At 34.3% G+C, this 23,961-nt stretch overlaps 1 protein-coding gene across 3 annotated transcripts in view; it reads left to right on the top strand.

The window, feature by feature from the left end:
* The window catches only part of ANKRD13C (ankyrin repeat domain 13C), a 121,976-nt gene that overhangs the window by 49,247 nt on the left and 48,768 nt on the right, over positions 1 to 23,961 (top strand). For all 3 annotated transcript variants that reach the window (XM_045477822.1, XM_045477820.1, XM_045477821.1), the window contains exons 6-9: positions 3,361 to 3,427; positions 8,282 to 8,426; positions 14,143 to 14,274; positions 17,390 to 17,551. In XM_045477822.1, coding sequence (XP_045333778.1) covers positions 3,361 to 3,427; positions 8,282 to 8,426; positions 14,143 to 14,274; positions 17,390 to 17,551 — 506 coding nt within the window. The remainder of the gene's footprint in view (positions 1 to 3,360; positions 3,428 to 8,281; positions 8,427 to 14,142; positions 14,275 to 17,389; positions 17,552 to 23,961) is intronic.

The following is a 23,961-nucleotide window of genomic DNA, read 5'->3' as shown; positions in this document are numbered from 1 at the left end:
TTAAAACCAATGTAATCTGTATATAGATTTGAATATAATGAGCTTACATGTGTTTTTTTAAGCATCTGCATTAATTTTTGTGATGTAAAGATATTTGAATGCTCAGTGATAATTATAAAACTAATCAGATTTGACAACTATAAAAATCACTGTTAATGTTTCACGAGAATGCTTTCACATCCTTTTCAAAGTTTACACAGCATATGTGTGAATACATATATATGTGTGTATATATCCTCAGAATTAGTTGTTTTTTTTATGGGATCATGCCATTATATCATTATGCAATTTGTCATTTTTACTTAATGTATCATTAGGCATTAATTCCATATTAGTTCATGACGAAGTACTTCAACCGTTGCATAATAATGTATATAGAATCAATGATTAAAGTTTTCCTAGTGTGTTTATTCTCTACATGTAAAGTTTTGATGTGTGAAATAATCAGTTCTTTCCAACATTGTTACAACTCTAGCAAATCAGGTTAGTTTGGGCTCTATCAAAACCACACATGATTTTGTTACTTTGTAGGCCTACCTTGCCTTTATGCTTTATATATCATTCAGAAGCCCAGCTGTCTTAGAACACTGAGGGAAAAAGGTTTGTAGTAGCTTTGTATAATAAAAGAACTCCAAGTTAGATTGGTTTAAAGCCTGATTACTGTTTTTTTACCCAGTTTGTTTGTTTTTTTTAACATCTTTAGAAACCCTAGTCCTGCTTGGTAAGCTTATATTCAAGGTTGTCCCTTGAGTATATTGGCTTTTTAACTGATTCTCTTAGAAACTGTTAGTGGTGTAAATTTAAAATAGTCAATTTATCTTGCTGAGCAAATGTTTTAAAATATTTTAATACTTTTTTTAAGTTTATATATTTATTTTGAGAGAGACAGCGCAAGCAGGGGAGGACTAAAGGGAGAGAATCCCAAGCAGGCTCTGTGCAGAGCCCGACATGGGGCTCAAACTAATGAAACAGTGAGATCATGCTCTGAGCAGAAATCAAGAATCAGACACTTAACCAACTGAGCCACCCAGGCACCCCTGTTTTAAAATATTTTATTTTATTTTATTTTATTTTATTTTATTTTATTTTATTTATTTATTTTTTTTTAAATTTTTTTTTTAATGTTTATTTATTTTTTGAGAGAGAGAGACACAGCAGGAGCAGGGGAGGGGCACAGAGAGGGGGAGACAGAATCTGAAACAGGCTCCAGGCTCTGAGCTGTCAGCACAGAGCCTGACGCGGGGCTCGAACTCACAAACTGTGAGATCATGACCTGAGCCGAAGTCGGATGCCCAACCGACTGAGCCACCTGGGCGCCCCTAAAATATTTTAAAAGTAACATTTCAGTTATATGAAGCAATGGAAATGGATGTAATCACTGCTGAAATTGTGCAAATATCTGTAGTTATAAATATATTTATAAATGTTGCGTAATCAAATTCATGATGTAACCATTGAGGTATTTGTTAAAAGTACTGCTTCTTTGAGGATTGATAGAAAAAAGTCAGCACATCTGTTTCATTGTTGATAAAAGATTTTACTGCTTTCATGTCAAAACTATTAGCACCTGATGGTTAGATGGCATGTATAATTCTAAAAACTAAACTCATTGGCTACATTTAATTTAGACACTTGGGGTTAAAAAGCTCTGAATGATCCCTATTGTTAGATTTGATTAGTAAGCTTTTTTCTAGAGTTTAGGCATGATTCTTTCCATTGTCAAAACTCCTAATATCAAGGTATGTGGCTGGCTTGGTTGGTAGAGCATGTGACTCTTAATCTCAGGGTTGTGAGTTCAAGCCCCACACTGGGCGTGGAGCCTACTTAAAAAAAAAAAAAAAAAATGAAGAAGGGAGAACTTATAAATTCCCTTTTCAAACATAAAATGCTAAATAAACATGACAGTTTTTTTTTTTTTAAACTCTAATACTAAAAAAAAAAAAAGGCAACCCAGAAATAAGAGGAAGTTAAGAAATATTGAGCTCCAGGATTAGGTTTAATTTAGAGGTAGTGGAGCATGCACACCCTTTCTCATACTGTTGTATTTAGTGTTTGGCTGAAAATAGCCTCAGACTTGGTTAACAGCAAATCTGAAGGCAACTAAACTATTCCACCTTAGGTTTTTAGATATAGAAAACCTTTAAATTGGAATCAGAAGTCATGGCTCCTATTTGATGTGGCAAATCACATGTCTTTCATGGGCCTCAGTTTCTTTATTTTATTTTAAGTTTATTTATTTATTTTGAGAGAGAGAGATGGAGAGAGAGCATGCGCACGCTCACAAGCTTGAACGGGGAAGGGGCAGAGAGAGAATCCTAAGCAGGCTCCATGCTATTGGGCAAGGAGCCTGATATAGGGGTTGATCTCACAACTGTAAGATCATGACCTGAGCTGAAACCGAGTCATGCTTCATTGACTGAGCCACTCAGGGACCCCCTTCAGTGTCTTCATTTTTACATGGGAATAATAACTGCCCCAGATATTACAAACTTTGTTTATGTGTGGATGAAGTGAAATTATTTTTTGAAGGAAGTCCTTTATATACCGTAAAAGCGTTAAGTAATTTATAGTATCATAATCATGACTTCAAGTTTAGCATCACGTATATAGCACTTTTCAACAGAAAAACTAGTAGTTTTTAAAGTTTCTTTATCTCATAATCTACAAAATATCCATTTTTGAGACTGTTATTTGTATATTATAAATGGAAAACTTTAGGTTTAGAAACTTTTCTTAAGATCAAGGAGTAAATGACAGCAAAACCAAAATTAAAATGTACAGACTGTTCATTGTTAAGTTCAGTGAATTATGCTACTTTTGGAGTGCTGTGTTAAACTCTCAGATTATGCTGTGATAATTTAAGATATAGAGAACTTGATTGTTCAGTTTACATGAGGGAGGAAAAGTCATCGTAGAATTGGAAAATGCAAATTGCTCTATTGCTCTCCTGCTATTTAATGAAATTGTATTTATAGGAGTAGATAGGATCCAGGTCCATCAGGTTACCCATTCCTGATGGTTTAGTTGCCATAGGGCACTGTTTTCTCATCTATGATAATGTCCTACAATATGTACCCCAAAGTGGCATTGTATTGACTCTGCTACTTTGTGTGTGTTGATGGGTGGATGCATGGGCAGAATGGTGAACTACACAGCAATTACAATTGAATAGTAGATATTTGAAGTTGCTCAAAATTGCCTTATATGCTATTTTAAATGGAAAAAACGATTTTAAAGGAAAATTGTTACAATTTTAGTGAAATAGTAGAATATTTACATTACTCTTTTTCTAATTAAGAAATTTGTAGTGTCTCAGAACTTCAGGTAGTTATTTTTTATCTTTTCTTTTTAAAAATACAGTGCCTTTACTTTCCCGAATTCTGCCTTCTGATGCATGTAAGATATACAAACAAGGTATCAATATCAGGTAAGGTGATTTGATTTTTTTCTGAGTAACAGAAAATTGAGATTTATAGGAAGCTTTTCTTTCTGTAGTAATAGGTTACATTTGAATGTAATATTTTATAACTTAAACATGCTGTTATATATTTACACTATTTTATCTTATTTGAGACATCCTACAGATAAGGAACCAAAGACATAAAATCTTGACTAAAACAAAGGTATTAATTCTAATTCAACTACAGACTAGCTAGCAGGGAAACAGTGAATATCATGGTATAATACTGAGAAGATTTAAGATGGTTATCTCTCTGATCCTGACTTTTTTTAAAGAATAAGTGACCCATAAGGAAGACACAACTCTTGTCCTTTTTTTCCCAACCCTCTCATACCCTTCCCTCCTGTATCCATCCATTCATCTAATCATCTGTTCCTTCTAGTAAAAACTTGAAGGCTAATTTTAATTTTCTTCTTTTTAAAATTAATATTGACTTTTCGATCTAATGGGAAATTTTTTATTTTACTCCTTTCAAAATTTACTTTTATCATTCTTTATGTCTTTATATTAATACAGGTATGTTTATAAATTATACATATGTAAATATATAAAACTGGCAAATATGCCAACTTATATATATATATACATATTTTAGTATATTTATAAATTATATATAATTTTGTATATCTATCCCTATAATTTTGCATATCTCTAGAATATTAATTTGGACATGTTAGGGTCTAGAACTGGAAGTATCTTGAAAGATCATTTCATATAAACTCTTTATTTTATAGATGAGAAAATTCAGAGAGGTGATGTGATTTTTATAGGAGCATGTTGCGAATTAATGGCTGGGCCAGGACCTCTGACTTCATGTTTGTTCTTACCATGTCACAAGGCAGAAGTTTTAGAGTCAACTCTGAGATTTATTATGAGATATATTGAATTTTAGTGAAGAGATAATCTTTAGTTGAAAGTAAGTTCTAGGGTATTTGTTCTCAAGAAATAGAATTTGAGTAAGGTAGAAGTTTCAGGTTTTTGTTTTTAAAAAATAACCTCTAATGATGTTTCTTATTATGAAAGTGCTTATGTACATTAAATTCATGGTCATTATTAGAAACCTTGCAAAATGCAGAAAAACATGGAAAAAAAAAGTAGGAAAGGATTTGATAATTATGTAGATTTACTTAAGCAACCTATTAACGATATATATGATTTTGTCAAAAATTACTCATCAATTTAGAAATGTTTACTATAGGTGCTTGCCAAAGGTAGCAGATAATTTGGGAGAATATTATTATATTCCTTGTGCTACTTTAAAAAATGTTAGTGTTAGTTCTATTTGATTCCTAGAAAAAAAAGGAGGCTTTAAAAAATTATTTCACATTTATATATGACTTTTTTTTTTTTTTTTAATTTTTTTTTTCTTTTTTTTTTCAACGTTTATTTTTGGGACAGAGAGAGACAGAGCATGAATGGGGGAGGGGCAGAGAGAGAGGGAGACATAGAATCGGAAACAGGCTCCAGGCTCCCAGAGCCCGACGCGGGGCTCGAACTCACAGACCGCGAGATCGTGACCTGGCTGAAGTCGACGCTTAACCGACTGCGCCACCCAGGCGCCCCATATTTATATATGACTTTTAAAAGTAAATGATATGATGCATATTACATAATAAATACAGGTAGTAAAGCTGCAAATGGTTAAAATAGAGACATAAGAATAAAAGCCTGAAGGAGAATAATTGTGTCAGAGAATAGATTAAAAGGAAGTTACTATAATTTAGGGGTGCCTGGGTGGCTCAGTCAGTTAAGCATCTGAATCTTGATTTCATGTTCTCACAGTTGGTAAATTCAATCCCCTCACCAGCCTCTGTGCTGACAGCATGGAATCTGCTTTGGATTATCTCTCCCTCTTTCTCTGCCCCTCCTCCACTAGTACTATCTGTCTGTCTGTCTGTCTGTCTCTCTTCCTCTCTCAAAATAAATAAATAAATTTAGAAAAAAAAGAGGAAGCTCCTGTAATTTAGCAAGATACTCAGACCTGGGACTTAAAGCAGCTGAGGATAAAGGAGAGATGTGATAGGTTCTAAAGCTGTCGTTACTGAAGTTTACCAGGTTAATGGAGAGGCTGGCTTTTAGGACATATTGCAAAAGTTTTTTGCATAGATGAGAAGAATCTAATGAAAAATAATCCATTAACATTAAATAAAAACCTTCAAATGTAAACATCATGAGATGATTAGTTTTTATTTATAATTTTTTTTAATGTTTATTTTTGAGCGAGACAGAGCATGAGCAGGGTAGGGGCAGAGAGAGAAGGAGACACAGAATCTGAAGCAGGCTCCAGGCTCTGAGCTGAAAGCACAGAGCCCGATGCAGGGCTTGAACCCGTGAACTCTGAGATTATGACCTGCGCTGAAGTCAGATGCTTAAACCAACTGAGCCACCGAGGCACGTCCGATTAGTTTTTTTTAAACATCACTTCAAATGAAACTGAATTTTAAAGTCTGTTCACAGAAATCTTTAAAGTTTACTTTTATTTCATGACAGCCATGTGATCATTTAAAATACCTTTTCTGATACCAAGGAGAAATTAATACTTTAGTGGAAGTAGGAAAGTATGAGCAACTTTATTGTTGAGAATATTAACATTTTCACTATTAATAATTATGAGGTAATCTTATGAGCGCTGACTGAAATGATTAGAGCAAAGTTTGCAAACTTTGCCTCATTTCAGGCTTTTCTTGTCTCAAGGCAAACCTCTATTATGTCCTTTTGCAGTGTTATTTGGCATTCTCCAAGCTTTTATCTTAAAAACAACATTTTCTATTGATTGTTTTGAACATTTTTAGTTCCAATCTTTGCATTTGTATAATTATATATTTTTAATGGCTAATTACATGGTAAAAATAGAATATATTTAGACTCATAGGCTTAAAGCAAGGACTAGTTAATAATTTAAAATACCATCATGACAAGTTATGTCATTATAAGGCATGTGTAATAAAGCTTAGTAGATCATCTAATATGTCAGGGATATTGTAGAAGATGCATTAGACTGTCTTCTTTCAGTTGCAAATTATAAAAACAAATGAAATAAAAATTGACTATGACTCATTTTAGGTCGAGCTAGATCTAAGGTTTCAAATGTCACCATGTCAGTCTGTCTTTGTCTTTCTGTCTCTGTCTCTGTGTATCTCTCCCTTCACTACGCTTACATCCACTACCAACCCACTACCACTCTCATCCAGGATGGGCAAGAAGGAAATGGATGCAGAAGATTGTTCTGTTTCATTTCGTCTTTTATGTGAGGTATAGAGTTTTCTGGTAGCTGCAGCTTGAAGTCCACATAGATCACTGATATAAAATTATCTGTTCCTTTTTGATATTCAGTAGCCCACATCTTACAGAGGTAGGGGATGAGCCTCTTTTACTGGCAATTATTTTCTTACGCCACATGTACAAGTAGTAACAGGATGTGTTCAGTAGTACAGGCTGGCCCCTGGAGGTGAACCAGGAGCTAGAATTCAGCTATAAAGCAGCAGGCAGGATTCACTCCTACAGGAGTTGGTGACTTGCTTTTTTTAGGGCTTCTTGATTTCATTCTGAGGGGTGTATATATTTTATATGGCTCAGAAAGGAGGCCCTTATACATAAGGTAACCATACTTCCTTGTTTGCTGTTGATTCATCGCTATTGTCCTGGCAAAATTATTAATGGTATCACCTTCACTTTTAAAAGGTACTAGTTTTGTTGATAAATTATATCTGACCCTAGTTACTCTTTTTGATGCAGCATATAAGATATGTTCCAGTTCTCAGATTTTTTTCTGTGTAGGGAAACCAAGAATGCTCATTCCCTTTGCCTAGTCTAGCATGAGAATTGAATAACTTACAAGGTAATGAATTCTTAGAAACTCAGCAGCCAGGGTGTGATCAGCATCTCTTAACTGCTTTGTCAACCCATTTTTTCAATTAAGGACTATATTTTGAGCAACCAGTAAGAGAGATCCTAATGGGATCTCCTACAAAGTTTGGTACAAGATTGAAACATTTTAGGGTACTTGTGAAGTTTTCCATTCTAGTATTCTCCCTAATTTCAGCAAACAGTGGTTTGTGGAATTTATTTGAGACCGATCCATTGAGCTAGACCATGCCAGGTCTTGGTTACTAAAGACTACGATAAACATACAAGTATGTTAAGTCCGTGAATCTTTGATACAGTAATGATCCATAAATTTTTAGGCTGTGGAGATGTTGGGAAAGAATGCTAATCTGAATCAGAGAGTCAAACAGGACAAGAATTTGGAGTAAGTTAAATGATTTATCTAGTTGAAGGATGAAGCAAGGTTTGGTATCAGATGGCTCAGCATAAGGCATAGATGTAGTAGATCAAAAGAGCAAGATTGGAAACACAGTCCTTAATCTAAGAATGTGGTCCAGCCATTTCTGTACCCTTTCTATATACTCTGCTGAGCTAGCAGCATGGTCTTATTGGGATCAAAGAATGTTAGACAAGTTTACTTTCCTTTTATGCCCTTCACAGTTGAAGTAACTTTTATGGAGTAGCTGCAGTAAGGGAAATGGTAGGGAACAAGGGTATAGTTAGGGAAATACTTGAACAATATGGAAACAATATATTTTTTTTTTTTTTTTGCTGGATTAATGAAGGATTTATTCAGAAAATGAACTATAGGAAAAATGGAATATTATTTAAATATTCTTTCAGTGTTTTTAAATAAAATACTTTAGCCTTAACAGTAAATTTGACTTTGAAGTATGGTATTAGTACCTTGGTAGAAGCAATGAAGCTTGTTTAATTATTATGGAGTTTTATCAAAATTTTATTTGTCAGGATTTCTCATCTACCCATCTTTCACAGGCTTGACACTACTCTCATAGACTTTACTGACATGAAGTGCCAACGAGGGGATTTAAGCTTCATTTTCAATGGGGATGCGGCACCCTCTGAATCTTTTGTAGTATTAGACAATGAACAAAAAGTTTATCAGCGAATACACCATGAGGTGAGCATGTCGTCTTATCAGTGTTCCTCTAAATGCTTTTGTAAAAATGTATGTATGCAACCAAGCCTCAGTGTAATTGTTTTAAAAGGCATAAAGTATAGGTGAGATGGTTCATTCCCAAAGCTTTCATTTCTTTACTACTAGCTTTAAATTTTTTTTTTTTTTTTTTAATTTTCTGGTCTTCATCCTGAGCATTCCAATGAGATTGTTTCTTCATAATTCACTGATGATCTCCTGGTTAAAGGATCTCCAACTTCTCTTAGTTCTCATTTGTAGCTCTCATTTGTTGAACTTGTGCTGGCCCTTTTACCATTTATTATCTTGCTACCTTAGCTTCTTTTAATTTTGCTGACAATCTCTGTTTCCTTAATAGCAACACCTCTTTTGGCTGTCTGTCACTCTTTTTGTACTCTTTTACTATCCCTAACTCTGGCTACTTTTCTCTATCTTTTCCATCTTAGAATACAAAATTATCTTCCTTCTGTCACATCATATTTCCCTGTTGGTATTGTTTCCACAACCACCGTTGAAAAACATATATACATTATTTTTATCCTTTGTTCCCTGGATGGCCATTTCCCTACTATAAACCAAGAAAAAGCTTTTCCTGTATCTTTGTATCATTGATAGCCTGAAAAATGTTTTTAAGTTACCATCTTATTTTGCCACTGTTGCTTTTCTTTTGTTTTTATTTTTCAACACTTCATTTCCCCATGTTGTCATTCATCATATCTTGTGGCTCCTTTCTTAATATCTCTTAGATTAGACCTTCCTACTACCATATGTATTCATGAGACCTTAATTATCTTATTAAGGTATCTATAATTATCTTATATGCATTTATATTAAATATTATTATTCAATACTGACATAGTTTCCTAACTGGCAGTGAGCAATGAAAATTTAGATTGGTAGAGGGAAGAAAAAGGAGGTATTCCTTATGGAAGAAAAGCGATAAATAAATTCAGGGAAATGGGAATGAGAATGGTCTGTTTGAGGAAAGAGATCTGACTGCGGTGAAGATCTCTTATTGAGCATGGGAGTGTGGTTTATGAAACGCTTTAAAAGCCACATACTAGGATCTGCTGTAGTTGGCAACAGAGAGTCATATTCTTTTTTTTTTAAGATTTAAAAAAAATTATTTATTATTTATTTTGAGAGACAGAGTGTGGGAGGGTCATAAAGTTAAGGAGATAGAATTTCAAGCAGGCTCTGCACTGCCAGCATGGAGCCTGATGCGGGGCTCGAAATCACTAACTGTGAGGTTGTGACCTGAGCAGAAACCAAGAGTCAGATGCTTGACCAACTGAGCCATCCAGGCAACCCCAGAGAGTCATATATATGTTTTTTAACATTTATTTATTTTTGAGAGACAGAGTGTGAGCGGTGAGGGGGGGGGGGTGCAGAGAGAGAGAGGGAGACACAGAATTCGAAGCAGGCTGCAGGCTCCGAGCTGTCAGTGCAGAGCCCGATGTGGGGCCAAAACTCATAAACCGTGAGATCATGATCTGAGCCGAAGTCGGACGCTTAACCGACTGAGCCACCTAGTCACCCCACATATATTTTTTTTAATGTTTATTTTTGAGAGAGAGAAAGAGAATGCATGGGGGAGCGGCAGAGAGAAAGGGAGACACAGAATCTGAAGAGGCTCCAGGCTCTGAACTGCCAGCACAGAGCCTGATGCGGGGTTCGAACTCACAAGCCCTGAGATCATGACCTGAGCTGAAGCCGGATCCTTAACTGACTGAGCCACCCAGGAGCCCCCAGAGAGTCATATTGTTGATTTGATCCACAAGTAATTTAAGTGCTTTGCAGCTTTACTCATTAAATGTTTAAAATAACCTATCAGAGCAAATGGTTTTATTTTCCCCATTTTACAGATTAGAAAATTAAGATTTATAGATGTTAAATGACATTTCCAAGATCACACAACTAGTATGTAAGATGGATTGGAAAAGGGAGACATTGGAGGCAGGGAATTTATGGAAGACATTTTTACAGTTCTACAGGTGAGAAGTGGTAAGGATCTTGACCAGGATGGTACAGTGAATACTTAAGACAGAGATTATGACATACATTTCCCAGAATGAAAGACTATGACTTGCTAGTAGTTTGAGTGTAGTGAATTAAGAATTGGAAAGATTTAAGGGTGAGTGTAGTGCTTCTATCTTGAAGAGTAGAATCATGGTGGTGCCAAGGTTAGAATTAGGAGATCTGGAAATGGAAATAGGTTTGGGGTTTTACATGATGTTTGTTTGCTATAATCAGTGTACTTGCTTCAACCATCTATTGAACTTCTTTGAAGTATTTGCTATGATTGGTAACTCAGTTCTTAAAATTTTCATTTTCTTAGGATTTGACTTTGGTCGGTGGTTCTTTTCCCTTCTCTTCTTATCCTTTTTTCCTATTCCCTTTTCTCTGCCACCTCTTGCATCCTCAATATGGTTCTCATTCCCTGCTATAAGTAATGATTCACAAATATATATTTCTACCAGGTAGATCTCTAAATGGAGATCTGTCTACTTAAATTCCCCATGGATATCATGTAGGTCTCCCAGGTACCTCAAAATTCAGCTCATCTAAAAGTAAATTCCTTTTTTCCTCTCCAAACTCCAAACCTGCTCTTTCTCCCATTGTCCTTGTTTTGGTGAATGATACCATTTTCTATTCAACCAGAAAACGGAGTTATTTTTGAAATATTTGCTTATATTCCATGTTCTAATTAGAGAACATGTGTGGTCCTTTCTGTCTCCCTAATGTCTTATTATTACCTCTTTTTAATCATACCATTATTGACACAATCCAGATATTTATTATTTCTCAACTGGACCATTGCAAAAGTCTCCTACATGATCTTCCTGTCCCCCTTCTTGTCTGCTTCTAAATTATCTCACATATTGGAGATAGATTGAACATTGAAAGCAAATTCATGAAATCTGCCTTCCTTAAAGGTACTTTAAAAGATCTCTATTTTGGGGTACCTGGGTGGCTCAGTTGGCTAAGCATCCAACTCTTGATTTTGACTCAAGGTCATGATGTCTCAGTTTGTGGGATTGAACCCCAGATCAAGCTCTGTGCTGACAGTGTGGATTCTGCTTGGATTCTCTCTCTCTCTTTGCCCCCGACCCCCAAATAAGTAAACTTCTACAAAAAATCTTAAAAAAAATAAATAAATAAATAAAAGGTCTTTATTTCCTAAAGAATGAAATCCAAATTCCTTGGCCTGGCATGGAACCTTCTGTGATGTGGCTTTTGCTCACTTTTCTGCCCTGTTTTTACCTTGCTATCTTAGATACCCTTACTACTGAGCTGTTTACAGTTTTTCAGATGTGCCAGGCTATATTGTACTTCATTCCATTGTTCACAGTTTCTGCTTCCTGGAATGCTCTTCTTGCACCACTTCCACACTTGTGGGACACCTACTTAGTGTCACTTCTTCCCTTGCCAGGAGACCATTATATTCTTTATGCTCCCACTAAATCTGGTATCATAGAGCTTCTAATGCTATATTCATTTATATGTCTTTCTTACTCTGTTCCCTGTGGTTCTTTTCGTTGTATTCTCTGGTTCCTAATATTTTGCATCAGTGCATTCTAGGCTAGAGTTTGGCAAACTCTTTCTGTAAAGGGGAAAACAGTAAATGTTTCAGATATTTAGATATATTTTTGGACCAGATGGTCTCTGTCACAACTATTGACAGTATTTAAATGAGTATGGCTAGACTCCGATAAAATTTTATTTATAGAAACAGGTGGTACACTGGATTTGCCCTACTGGCCGTAGTTTACCAGCCTTTATTCTAGACTCTCGGATAATTTGTTAAATAATTTGAGCTCTTGCATGTTAAAGACAACAGGATAGCTAACTAGGCAACAAATGAGCTAGAAACATGGTATTGAAATAGAAGCCAGAGATTAAGGCTATTTATATAAGTATTAGCTAATGTTATAGTATCAATGAGATCACTAAAGGATTGGTATTTAGGGTATGTGTGTGTGTGTTTTATGCCTAAAAAAATACAGCAAAGCTAGATTTTAAACATTAATCCTCAAACAGGGAGTAGTTGTTTATACTAATATACATAAATAATAGCTGTTCAATAAATGTTTGTTGAATGAATGAATCAACAATTGGTCTTTTTCAATGATGTGGTTAGGAGATGGTCAGTCTATGATTTTATAGAAGAGTTCTGTTCCAAAAGTTTATTTGAAAAGAGGGTTTTCAAAAGTTAAGGCACGTTTCTTCATAGATAGTGTTATTTATCTAAAGTGTTGTTCGCAAGCTAATACATAAAATCCTAATTGATTTATAACACATTTGAAACAATGTTTAACAGTTAGTTCTATGCAACCTATGACAGCCAAAGTTTTTCTTTAGAAAATTGTGTTCAGAATTAGTTTGTTCACTGGGACTACGTTTTTACCTCTTTAGCTTTAGCATTAATATCAAGATTTTTCATTTTTCTCTTGTAAGTGTGCAGGAAATGGTACTATTGCAGTCCCAAGGTATTGCTGTTTTTTTCTGTAGTTCCATAGATTCAGAAATGGACTAAATCTGGGTGAAGTTTGGTGGGGAAGAATAGAAAACAGACCTCTCAGGAAGTTAGAAATCAGGATGTAAATCCTATGGACAATTCTCATTCCCCAGTTTCTGCCTTTTCTCTCTTCCTTCCCCCCCCCCCCCCCCCCCCCCCCAGGACACTGTAGTCTTAAAGTATCAGAGATTCTCTCTCTTGGCCTGTTACAGGACAGAACCTCATTTTATACCTACTCATTTACTGTCCCATACCTGATCAGTAAGTCTTCTGCCTCTGAAGCAAGCACAAATCTTTTTTTTTCTCTTTTAAAACAATAATAATCAGGGGTGCCTGGGTGGCTCAGTCGGTTAAGTGTTTGACTTCGGCTCAGGTCATGATCTCTGTTAATGAGTTCAAGCCCTACTTCAGGCTCTGGGCTGACAGCTCGGAGCCTGGATGGAGCCTGCTTTGGATTCTGTTTTTTCCCTTTCTCTCTGCCCCTCCCCAGCTAATGCTCTGTCTCTCTCTCTCAAAAATAAAAAATAAACAACAACAAAAAAATCAGTTATTATATGCCAGCCCTGGGGAATATGTAGAGGATAAACTTGAAATAAGACTACTTACTAAGTTTAGAAACCATGGGTTGATATTTTCAGATTCCATTTCTTTCTATAAGGAATATAGAGAAAGTTTCCTTCCTTTCTTCTCTCCTTCTCTCCTCATCTCCCCTTTCCTTCCATTTTATAGCTATTAGGAAAGAAAGGCTCAAATGACAGTGGTGGGTCTTTGGATGAAAAAAGAATTAAGATTCATCTGTATTAAAAAAAAACCTTTATATGGGAATTTTGTCTCAGACCTGTCAACTTAATTCTTAATCTTTTAAAATTGCTCTACATACTCTATATTTCTGTAATGGATAAGTCAGTATTGTTTCCATGACATATTTTGAACACAAAGTATTGTATTTCATGTACCCTGTATATATAGACTTATAATTAATCATAATTCTAACTTAGTTAGATATATGGAGTTTAAACTTCTGTAATTGGTTTTTAGGATAAGTAGTACTTCACATTTTTTAGAATCTGACCTTTTGTTTTTTGAAATCTGTAACATTTTAATTATTGATTATTTTCATATGTAGTACTAATAACCTTTGAAAACATAGATTTTTATATTTAACTTTTGTTCCCACTGCAGGAATCAGAGATGGAAACAGAAGAAGAGGTTGACATCTTAATGAGTAGTGATATTTACTCTGCAACTTTATCAACCAAATCAATTTCTTTCACACGTGCCCAAACAGGATGGCTTTTTCGGGAAGATAAAACAGTATGTGCCAATCTTGATTTTTCAGTTTAAAAAATTGTTTATTTTTTAATGTTGCCAAAATAATGTGGTGGAGGTGTAGGAAGCTTACTGACTTATTTTCCAGTAGTTTGTTCTCTCCTCCTTGAATCAAAGATAGGGAATTATAATGGTTGTTTACAGAGTTGGAAGTTATTTTTACAGAAGCCAGGAGAGAAAGTTTAGCTCATTTGAATTTTATGTTGGGAAAGATTCTTGATGTCAACTGCCTTGTTATTTACAGGGAACAGTGTCTTCACATGGTTCTATTATATTTCTAATGCTTTTATTCTTTAAGAAGACCATTAAGAGGGATACACTTTTGAATTCATTTCCCTGGACCTTTTTATTGTTTCCACATTGACTTCAAAACTATTTACTCACTCAGAATCTGTTTCTCAGTAGTCCATATATATGACTAAAATTAAATAAGCTTACATTTCTATAACACTGTCATTAAATTAAATTTCCATGGAGATTCCCTCATTAGTGAATTGTAAATTCTTTCCATAATTCCCATTTCACCTGCCAGCAAGAGGTTATATAAGACTATTCAAAATATGTTAAAAATGTTTAATTAGACATATGAAGAAGCATTTGGTAAAGTTTTAAAGTTAAGAATAAATCATCATATAGATGAAGGCCAAGATTTATTGCTTTTAAAAATTATGTATTAAAAATTATGTTTTATTACACATGGTAGAAATGGACATATTCTTCCTGGAAAAATAAAAACAGCTTGTATTAGAGTTCTCTGAGGAAATCAGTAGATCTCTGTCTGTATCTCTATGTAGATATATGTATATCTCTATATAAATCTATGGATATAGAGAGAGAAGGAGGGAGGAGTATGGAAGAGATTGATTTATTTAAGGGAATTGACTTATGTGAATATAGGTGATGGCCACTCTGAAATCTGTAGAGCACTCTAGCAGGTCAGAAATTCAGGTAAGAGTTGATGTGGCCTTGAGTCTAAAATCTACAGGCTAGAATCTTTGGCAGGGTTTCTGTGTCACAGCCTTGGGGCAGAATTTCTTTTCCTTTGGGAAATTTTAGTCTTTGCTCTTAAGGTTGGCAGTTGTTTGAATGAAGCCTACCCACATTGTGGAGGGTAATCTACTTTATTCTAAGTCTAGTGATTTAACTGTTAATTACATCTAAAAAATACCTCCATAGCAACATGGAGACATGTTAAGCCAGACAGCTGGGCACCATAGTCTAGCCAAGTTGATACAAAATTAATCACCATACAACCTTATACATAAAGTTATAAAGTACCCCTTTACGAGTACTCAGTCCCCAGAGCCCTTTGTAAAGGATTATCCATTAGTATACTCAACTTTTTTTTTTATGTTCTGCATTCATAAATATGTATCCCTAGTAATATGTAGCTTTAGTTGTTGATATTTCTTTATTTTTTTCTAGTGTTATATCTACTGGTTTGGACCTTTTTTTCCCACTTTTTAGTTTGTTTAGAAGCTTTTTCTTATCAGTAGTGCCACTTCATTCTTTTTAACAACTGCATAGTATTCCATAGTATGGATTGTAGTTTATTTATCCAGTCTCTTATTTATGGACATTTTGATGAATAACACACATTTGTGTCCAGTTTTCTGCCATCATAAATGATGTTGTGTTTATCATCCATTTACATGCCCTTTCATTGTCTATTATAGACAGCAAGAAATGGAATGGCTGGATTATGAAGAATATACACTTAAAATTTTTATTGATATGATAATTTACTTTTAATAAATTCTTTCTCATTAGAAGATTTCAAAAAGTGAGAATTATCACCTGAGTATTTCTCAGCCACAGAAAAATTCTCACTTTTAGATATAGGCTCCTCAACTTTCTTCTCTAAGCCTGTTTGGCAACAAATAGTATTATAGGTTCCTATTTGTGAGCTCCTACACTGCAATCCCTTTGTTGGCTTGAAGTCTTATTTGTTTGTACTCTGTTCTTCTGGACAGCATTAGAGGATCACCTCAAGAGAAGATAAAAATTGAAGCTGCTATTCATCTAGTACTACTGCTAAGCAGCTCAAAGCTCTTGAACAGCGTCTAGGTGATCTTCTTAAATCTTTGACAGGTAAGGAGGGAGTCAGTAATACTTATGGTTCCCATTTTGTAGGTAGAAACAGGTGCAGAATGCCTTACTTTTTGGTGACTGGTAAGGAGGCCACCAAAAACAAGGTGGACATGGAAATAACTCTAAACACATAGTTTTGGAATGCCAGGAAACATCAGAAGATGGAGACCAAGTGATTTGCATGCAGGTAGAAATGAGAAGCTTGTTTTCAGTAAGTTATTGATCATGTTTTTTGTAGTAAGCTGTTTGAAACTGACCACCCATGGGTCTGAAAAAGGTGAAGGTTAATGTTGAAGAAGGACTTCATTGAAAGGAAATAATTCTTTTCTTGATATCATTTATATCACTTGAGTTTCCCTATCCCTAATCCATAATGTAAGCACTTAATTGTAATTGTATTGGTGAGCAAAACTATTCTGTTGTTCTCTCTTCTTTATTGAAAGCAGCAAGCAGCTGTAACTTGAAGTTTGATCCTGTTAGAGAATAGAGTATTGGAACAGGTAATTAATTCTAGTTATGCTAGAGATTCTTATGTAATTTAGATTATTTCTTTTTATTCCACTTTTTTTTTCTATCTATAAAATGGGAACAGTAATTATCCCTGACCCCTCCTTGTTACTCATGGTGTTTGACTATCAGCTAAATAAAGTTTTCAGATAGCTTTGTGCTACTTGGGAGTAGATTTTAAAGGAATACTATGTGGTATTTCTATTTAGATTTAATTCATTTGCAGATTAACTACCATACATCTTGGGTGTTTTAAATTTTCCTTTACAAATTTTAAATGTGTAATTGTATATATATTCTTAAATTTAATAAAATGTATAAAATAATTTGTTAAGTTCAAGTACCAAGTGAATATTTATTTTCATCTAAATGTTACATGTTTATGGAAAAACATTGTGTATTACTTTGAAACTTTCTTTTTGATCTAAGATAAACTTAATTTGTTTTCTTATTCTGAAATATTTGAATGTTTTATTATTTTGATTATTTAATTTTGTTTTAGGAAAGAGTAGGAAACTTTTTGGCAGACTTTTATCTGGTGAATGGACTTGTTTTAGAATCAAGAAAAAGAAGAGAGCATCTTAGTGAAGAAGATATTCTTCGAAATAAGGCCATTATGGAGAGTTTGAGTAAAGGTGGAAACATAATGGAACAGAATTTTGAGGTATAATATTTCTAATTTACAATTTTCTAAAGAGAGAAGGGGTAGACTTCATTCCTGGCGCTCAGTGAGTTTATAGAAGAACATTCATAGATTTGTTTGTTTGTTTGTTACTATGTATCACCTTTTATTTTTCTGTGGTAGGGCCTTTGGTGACTTTTTTGTGAATTTATTCTTGGTCTTTGAGTCTTCATTAACAGATTAAACTCATTTTATAAGCATGAAACCCAGTGTTAATTTTTAATCTGTGTCCCTTTGCATATGTTTTTCCTACTTCATCAACTGAAATCTGTTGCTCTGAAGGCCCAGCTCCTTAATGAAGTCATTTCTAATCTATACTTTCCCATAAGTTTTTTATTCAGCATGTGTATATTGAGAGCATGCTTTCTGTAAAGAATAGGAAAGGTGCCAGTAAGGAAAGGGGAGGGGAAATTAGGAAATACTAAGGTACATGGGACATCATCATTGCCTCTGCAATCTTATTCCCTAATCAGATGAATTGGATGGGTTCCTAAATTTATTTTTCATTTTGACAATTTTAGATTTACAAAAACCAACTAAAACAGTACAAAGAATTCCTGGATGCTCTTCATCAAGATTCCCCAAATGTTAACATTTTACTACATTTGTATAGCAGTGTTTTTCAAATCGAAGGCACCATAGGGACCCCTTAGTAGTTTATGAAATCAATTTAGTAGGCTGTGATCACCCTTTTTAAAAGAGAAAAAAACTAGAATCTAAATAATGATGTTAGAGTAAAACCAGAGGACATCACATGTAGTATAGGTCATTATTTCTTTATGAAACCAAGTTTCAGGGGTGTATGTGTTTGTAAATATGTATATGTGTGAGTGCTGGTTTGAAGTGTAAAATGTGTCACAATAGCAAAAAGTTTAAAGGCTATTTTGAGGAGGCTTGAATTCCTTGAACATTTAGTCTCTCCTATGGTGTCAGATTATGTTTTAGCAATAGATAACCACTTCAGATTAGTATGCCAGGTTCCAGCTAATTCATGGTAATGCTGTGCGTGCCAGGAAAATATTTTAATGTTTAGAAAGTTCATGTGTTTAAGTGAATCAGCCATAGTTTAGTTAAATAAGTACAGGATATGAAGTATTTAACAATCCTCATTAAATGTTAAAGTAGTGATTATGCCAGTGTAGTGTGGTCCTGTCCCCTTTCTGCCAGATCCTCTTGTACTTACTTTCTTTGGGCCATGGGATAGAGCCTCACAGGGTTTCATTTTCTGGAAGCCTTCGGGTATTTACTGATCTCTTGAGCAGTAGGACATGATATGCTTAGGAAATAGATATGGAGAAGATGAACTGAGAGAGGGAATGCTGAGCTCCATCTTTAACAAAGCTGCTACCCTCTCCCATTATTGACCAGATAAAAGGCCATTTCTTTGGACTTGCCTTGTGATTTAAATTTTATTGGGCTTGTTAAAAATTCTGAATAGGTATATAATAGAACAAAATAATATGAAATAAATTAACTAATTAGCTTTTGACTTCTGGTCAGAAATCAAAGGAAACACTTCCTGTGTGAATCATAGCCCCTTGAACTGTATAGTTCTTGATGAATATTTAGATTCAGTTTTCCAATTTGTATAAAAGAAAAAAAACTTGATGGGATTTTGATAGGATGATGTTGAATCTGTAGATCAATCAATTTTTACATAAATGCCTGCTTGATTTTTCTTAATTTGACTTTTCATTTTGAGATAATTGTAGGTTCACATACACAGTTGTAAGAAATAATACAGAGAGATTCTATATATGCCTCACCCAGTTTCCTCCAGTGTTAACATCTTGCAAAACAGTAATATCATCACAAGCAGGGTATTTGCATTTATAGGCAGGATATAGAACATGGCCATCACCACAAGATCCCTCCTTCCCCTTGTATAGGCACACCTACCTTTTTGCCCCTTTGCCCCTTCCCTGTCCATTATCCCTGGCAACCATTAATCTGTTTCTCCATTTTTAAAATTTTGTCATTTCATGGATGTTGTATATAACCTTTTGATTCTGGCTTTTTTCCTCCTTCACTAGGCTTAATTCCCTGGTAGTTTTTCCAGGTGTGTATATCAGTAGTTTGTTCCTTTTACTACTGAGTAGTAGTCCATGGTTTGAATGTACCATAGTTTGCTTAACTATTCACCTGTTGAAGGACATTTGGGTTTCCAGTTTGGGGCCATTTATGAGTAAAGATGTCATAAACATTCACATATAGGTTTTTGTATGGACATAAGTCTTTATTTCTTTGGTAAATAAATGTTCTAAATGGTCTCTTTGGGAATGCATGAAGCTGGCTGTTTTTGTGTGTGCATGAGTGGTAAATGGGCAAGGGGGACCCTTAAGGAGTGGGCCCTAGGACTCTGTGTGCCCCACTGCCCTGATGGCTCTGGACAATGGTTCATGCTAGTTGTTTGATGTATCTACTCTGTGTACTGTTCATACTGTAACTGGGGCCCATGGGTGCAAGAGCACTTGGCTCTGATGATCCCAAACAGAGTAGGTTAGGCCACTTGCCACTGACAAAATCCAAAGGCAGAGAGACAAGTGGTGGTGAAACAAGAAAGGAATTTATTTCAGTGAGGCCAACACTGGGAACACAGCTAACTGATGTCTCAAAGACTATCCAAAGTGCTGACAGTACTTCTGGGTTTATGCAAGGAAAATGTGGGACAGAGGTCAGTGAGTACGTGCAGCTGGACAGTAAAGGTCAAGTTGATCATTGTCTTGAGGTCAGTCACACAGGGTCTTGCTGGTGTCTTGGCAGTTTTTATTGCTGAAAGGAATAGTTTGAGTTTCTATCAAGGGATGCTTTGCATGTAGGGTTTTTGCCCAAGTTAAAAGATAACTGGAAAGAAGAACTGAATCAATTAGAAAGTATAGACGGAGGTTGAATGGAGGTATTTGAAGTCCTCTCTCAATACTTCTCTCTAGAATGCCCAGACCTTGTTCTTGCTCTGGTCCATTCAAAACTCCCTCCATAGTGAAGAGTTCATATTCCTCCCCTCCACACACACACAAAGACTACAGTCAGGTCCAGGTGCAATTGCTGGGTTTTGTGGTAGTTGAATGTCTTTTCATGTACTTATTTGCTATAAAATATACAGATTTATATCCTCTTTGATAAAATGTTTCTTCATGTCTTCCCATTGTCTAATTGGATTGTTTCTTTACTGTTGAGTTTTCAAAGTTCTTTATATATTCTAGATACTAGTTCTTTGTCATATGTGTGTACAGGTATTTTTTTCCTACTCTGTAGCTTATCTTTTCATCCTATTAAATGGGTCTTTTGAAAGGAAAAGTTTTTAATTTTGATGAGGACCAGTTTATCAGTTTTTGTTTTATTGCTTCCACCAAGTCTAAAAACTCTATGCTTATCTGCAAGTCCCTAAGATTTTCTTCTATATGTTTTTGATAAAGTCTTATATTTCTACCTTTTACATTTAAGTCCATGAATTAGTTAATTTTGTATAAGGTGTAATGTCTTTTTACTTCTTTCTTTCTTCTTTTCTTTCTTTTCCTTCCTTCCTTCCTTCCTTCCTTCCTTCCTTCCTTCCTTCCTTCCTTCCTTCCTTCCATATTTTATTTGCCTTTGATGGCCAGTTGATTTAACACCATTAAAATAAAAAGAGCTATGCTTCCTCCATTGAATAACCTGCTGGAATTTTTATTGAGGTACTGTTGAATCTGTAAATTAAAGTCTGGAGACTTGATATCTTAAAAATATTGAATCTTGTATTTCATGAACATGGTATGTCTCTCCATTTATTTAGGTCTTTTATAGTTTATCTCAGAAGTGTTTTGTAGTTTTTAGTATACAAGTCTTACACATTATTTTACTAAATTTATCTGTCAAGCACTTAGTATGGTAATGTGTTTGGATTTCATTTTCCAGTGGTTCCTTGATAGTATATAGGAATATATATGATATTTATATATTAGTTATATCGTTTTTATAGATTCCTTAGGGTTTTTTACGGATGACCATATCATCAGGTAATAAAGGTTTACTTTTTCCTTGGTAATCTTTTTGCCTTTGTTTGTTTTCCTTACCTTATTATACTGGGAAGTAACACTACAATATAATGTTGAATAAAAGTCCTGAGAGCAGGTGCCATGCCTTTTACCTGACCTTAGAAGGGATTTTTTTATATCAGTGTGAATTTTAAAAAATCATTATACTAATTTGCAACCTGGCAGAAGTAATTTATTAAGAATTACTAAGAGCCATGACTATATTGTTATTTGTTAGCTTTATAATCCTTATAAGATTATATTTTTAATTGTTTTAGAATGAAGGAAGTATGTATCTCATATGTAGTTTGGACTTTTGATAGGGAAGAACTGAAGAATTACATTTGAGAATTTTTTGGAGTTCAATTATAAATATTTAGAAGAAATTTAAAGAAAATAGTAATTCTGTCAGATACTCATCTATACATATAATTTGATTTGGCTGAATCAGGTAAGGTACAGGATGCAAGAACATCAAAATAGTATTGATAAGTCTAATTATAAAAAAGATACAAAAAGCTGTGTTTGTGTGTGTATGTATGTTTGTGTGTGTGTGTGTGTGTTTGTGTGTGCGTGTATTTTCTTAGATAGAATTTGCTAACACATGAAAAGCAGCATGAAATTGATACCAGTTTATATTCAATAGTGGGAATTAAAAGAGGAGAGAAATATTTGAATGCATTTTGTAGGTAATTTTAGGAATATAGTTCTTTTAAACCTACATGAGCTTTTTAGGAAAGGTATATATAAATTAACATGCAAAAGTTTAAAAATTTGGGTTAAAAAAGAGTAAAGGGAGGGATCTGTTGAGTTTTAATGATGAACTATGTTTATAATCTTAACAGAGTTTAAAAAAACATATACAGGAGTTTAAAAAAACATAGGACCCTTAACCCAGGCTGTTCTTGCTTTAAGTATATTCCTTTCCAGTCTGCCTTGGTCGTAGTTGCTTCTTTCTGTATATTCAGATGTTTAACATGTCTTAGAATTTCTTTCAAAATATTGGGAAGCTGAAGTTGGAAGAGGAGTGGCAGAATCTTAAGATACCATCCTGGAGAGATGCTGTTGGTAAATGTAGTAAAAAAAAAAAATCAGTATTGTGGTATTTAAAAAATTATGTTCATAAAAGGCATATTAGTAAAAAATATGTTTGGCTTTGGAGCATTATTGAAAATTTCAAGAACCTAGAAAATAAATATAATTATTATTTTAAAAAACATGAAAATAATATTTTAAGCCACATTTTAATAGAAATTCAGTTTTTAAAAATAAATGTCTAATTTTTTTCAGAATAAATTTATATTCTTTGTTGTAAATGAATAGCTTTGAGTTTCTTCTTTTTTTTTTAGGCAAATATTTTTTCTAATTTCCGTAAGAAATAACTTACAGATAGCATTTAAGAGGAATTGTTTGCCATTTAACTAGTTTGCCATGCCTCTTCTTCCTCTCCTTCCTTTCCAGATATGTTTTTCATATTTAGTGTATATTTTTGATACACAGAGGATCTGAAGTGGGCTCTCTGTTGACTGCAGACAGCCTGATGCAGGGCTCGAACTCATGAACTGCGAGATCATAACCTGATTCACAGTCAGACACTTAACCGACTGAGCCACCCAGGCAGGCGCCCCTTGACAGTTTTTTTTATAGGAAAACTTAAGTGCTCAGAAATTCTTAAGTCATGGGTACTTGCTCCTATGTTTTTGGTGCTTTTTTCCCTTTTTGTTCTAACCAGTTATTGTTGGAGGAGGGAACAATTCTCCATTTATACCTTAGATACAGAGTCATTGGTAAAAGCATTTATTGTGTACAAACTATGTATATATTATGTGTGTGTATATAATTTATATATTATATATTTAAATATATAAATTTTTAAAATATAATATTGAGTTAAAGTCTATTACTATTTATGTATTTTTTAAGTATATAAAATCTAAATAGGAATACATAGATATAAAATAAATGAACGTCTTAAACTTCCAGAAGCCTTTGCTATATAATAGAATAGTGGCAAACCTAGCAATAAATTTAAAAATATTTTTTATATGCTTCAAGGAAAACAGGCATTTGAATTTTTGCATTTAATCATGAAGAAAGGTTTGATAACATTTCAGTTACAGAACCTGCTGACCTGGGGAAATAACATTAGAAAACCATCTGGTATTCTGTGGCAGCCTTCATGTCTTCCTGTTTCATTAGATAGCTATGGTAGCAGTGCTGAGGGAACACTAAAGGATGTAGCTACAAGTGTCAGTTTGTCACAAAGGATCAATTAGAATAAACAAACTAGGAAAGACCTTATTAAAATATAATAATTGATATCATGATGAGGTAAAGTACTCAATAAAAGGTTAAATTAGATTTATTACAGTCTCTTTATAA

Source organism: Leopardus geoffroyi, chromosome C1 (assembly GCF_018350155.1).
Source record: "Leopardus geoffroyi isolate Oge1 chromosome C1, O.geoffroyi_Oge1_pat1.0, whole genome shotgun sequence".
NCBI classification, from domain to species: Eukaryota; Metazoa; Chordata; class Mammalia; order Carnivora; family Felidae; genus Leopardus; species Leopardus geoffroyi.
The sequence above is the reverse complement of the archived record's forward strand: the minus strand, read 5'-3'. Positions and strand labels throughout refer to the sequence as shown.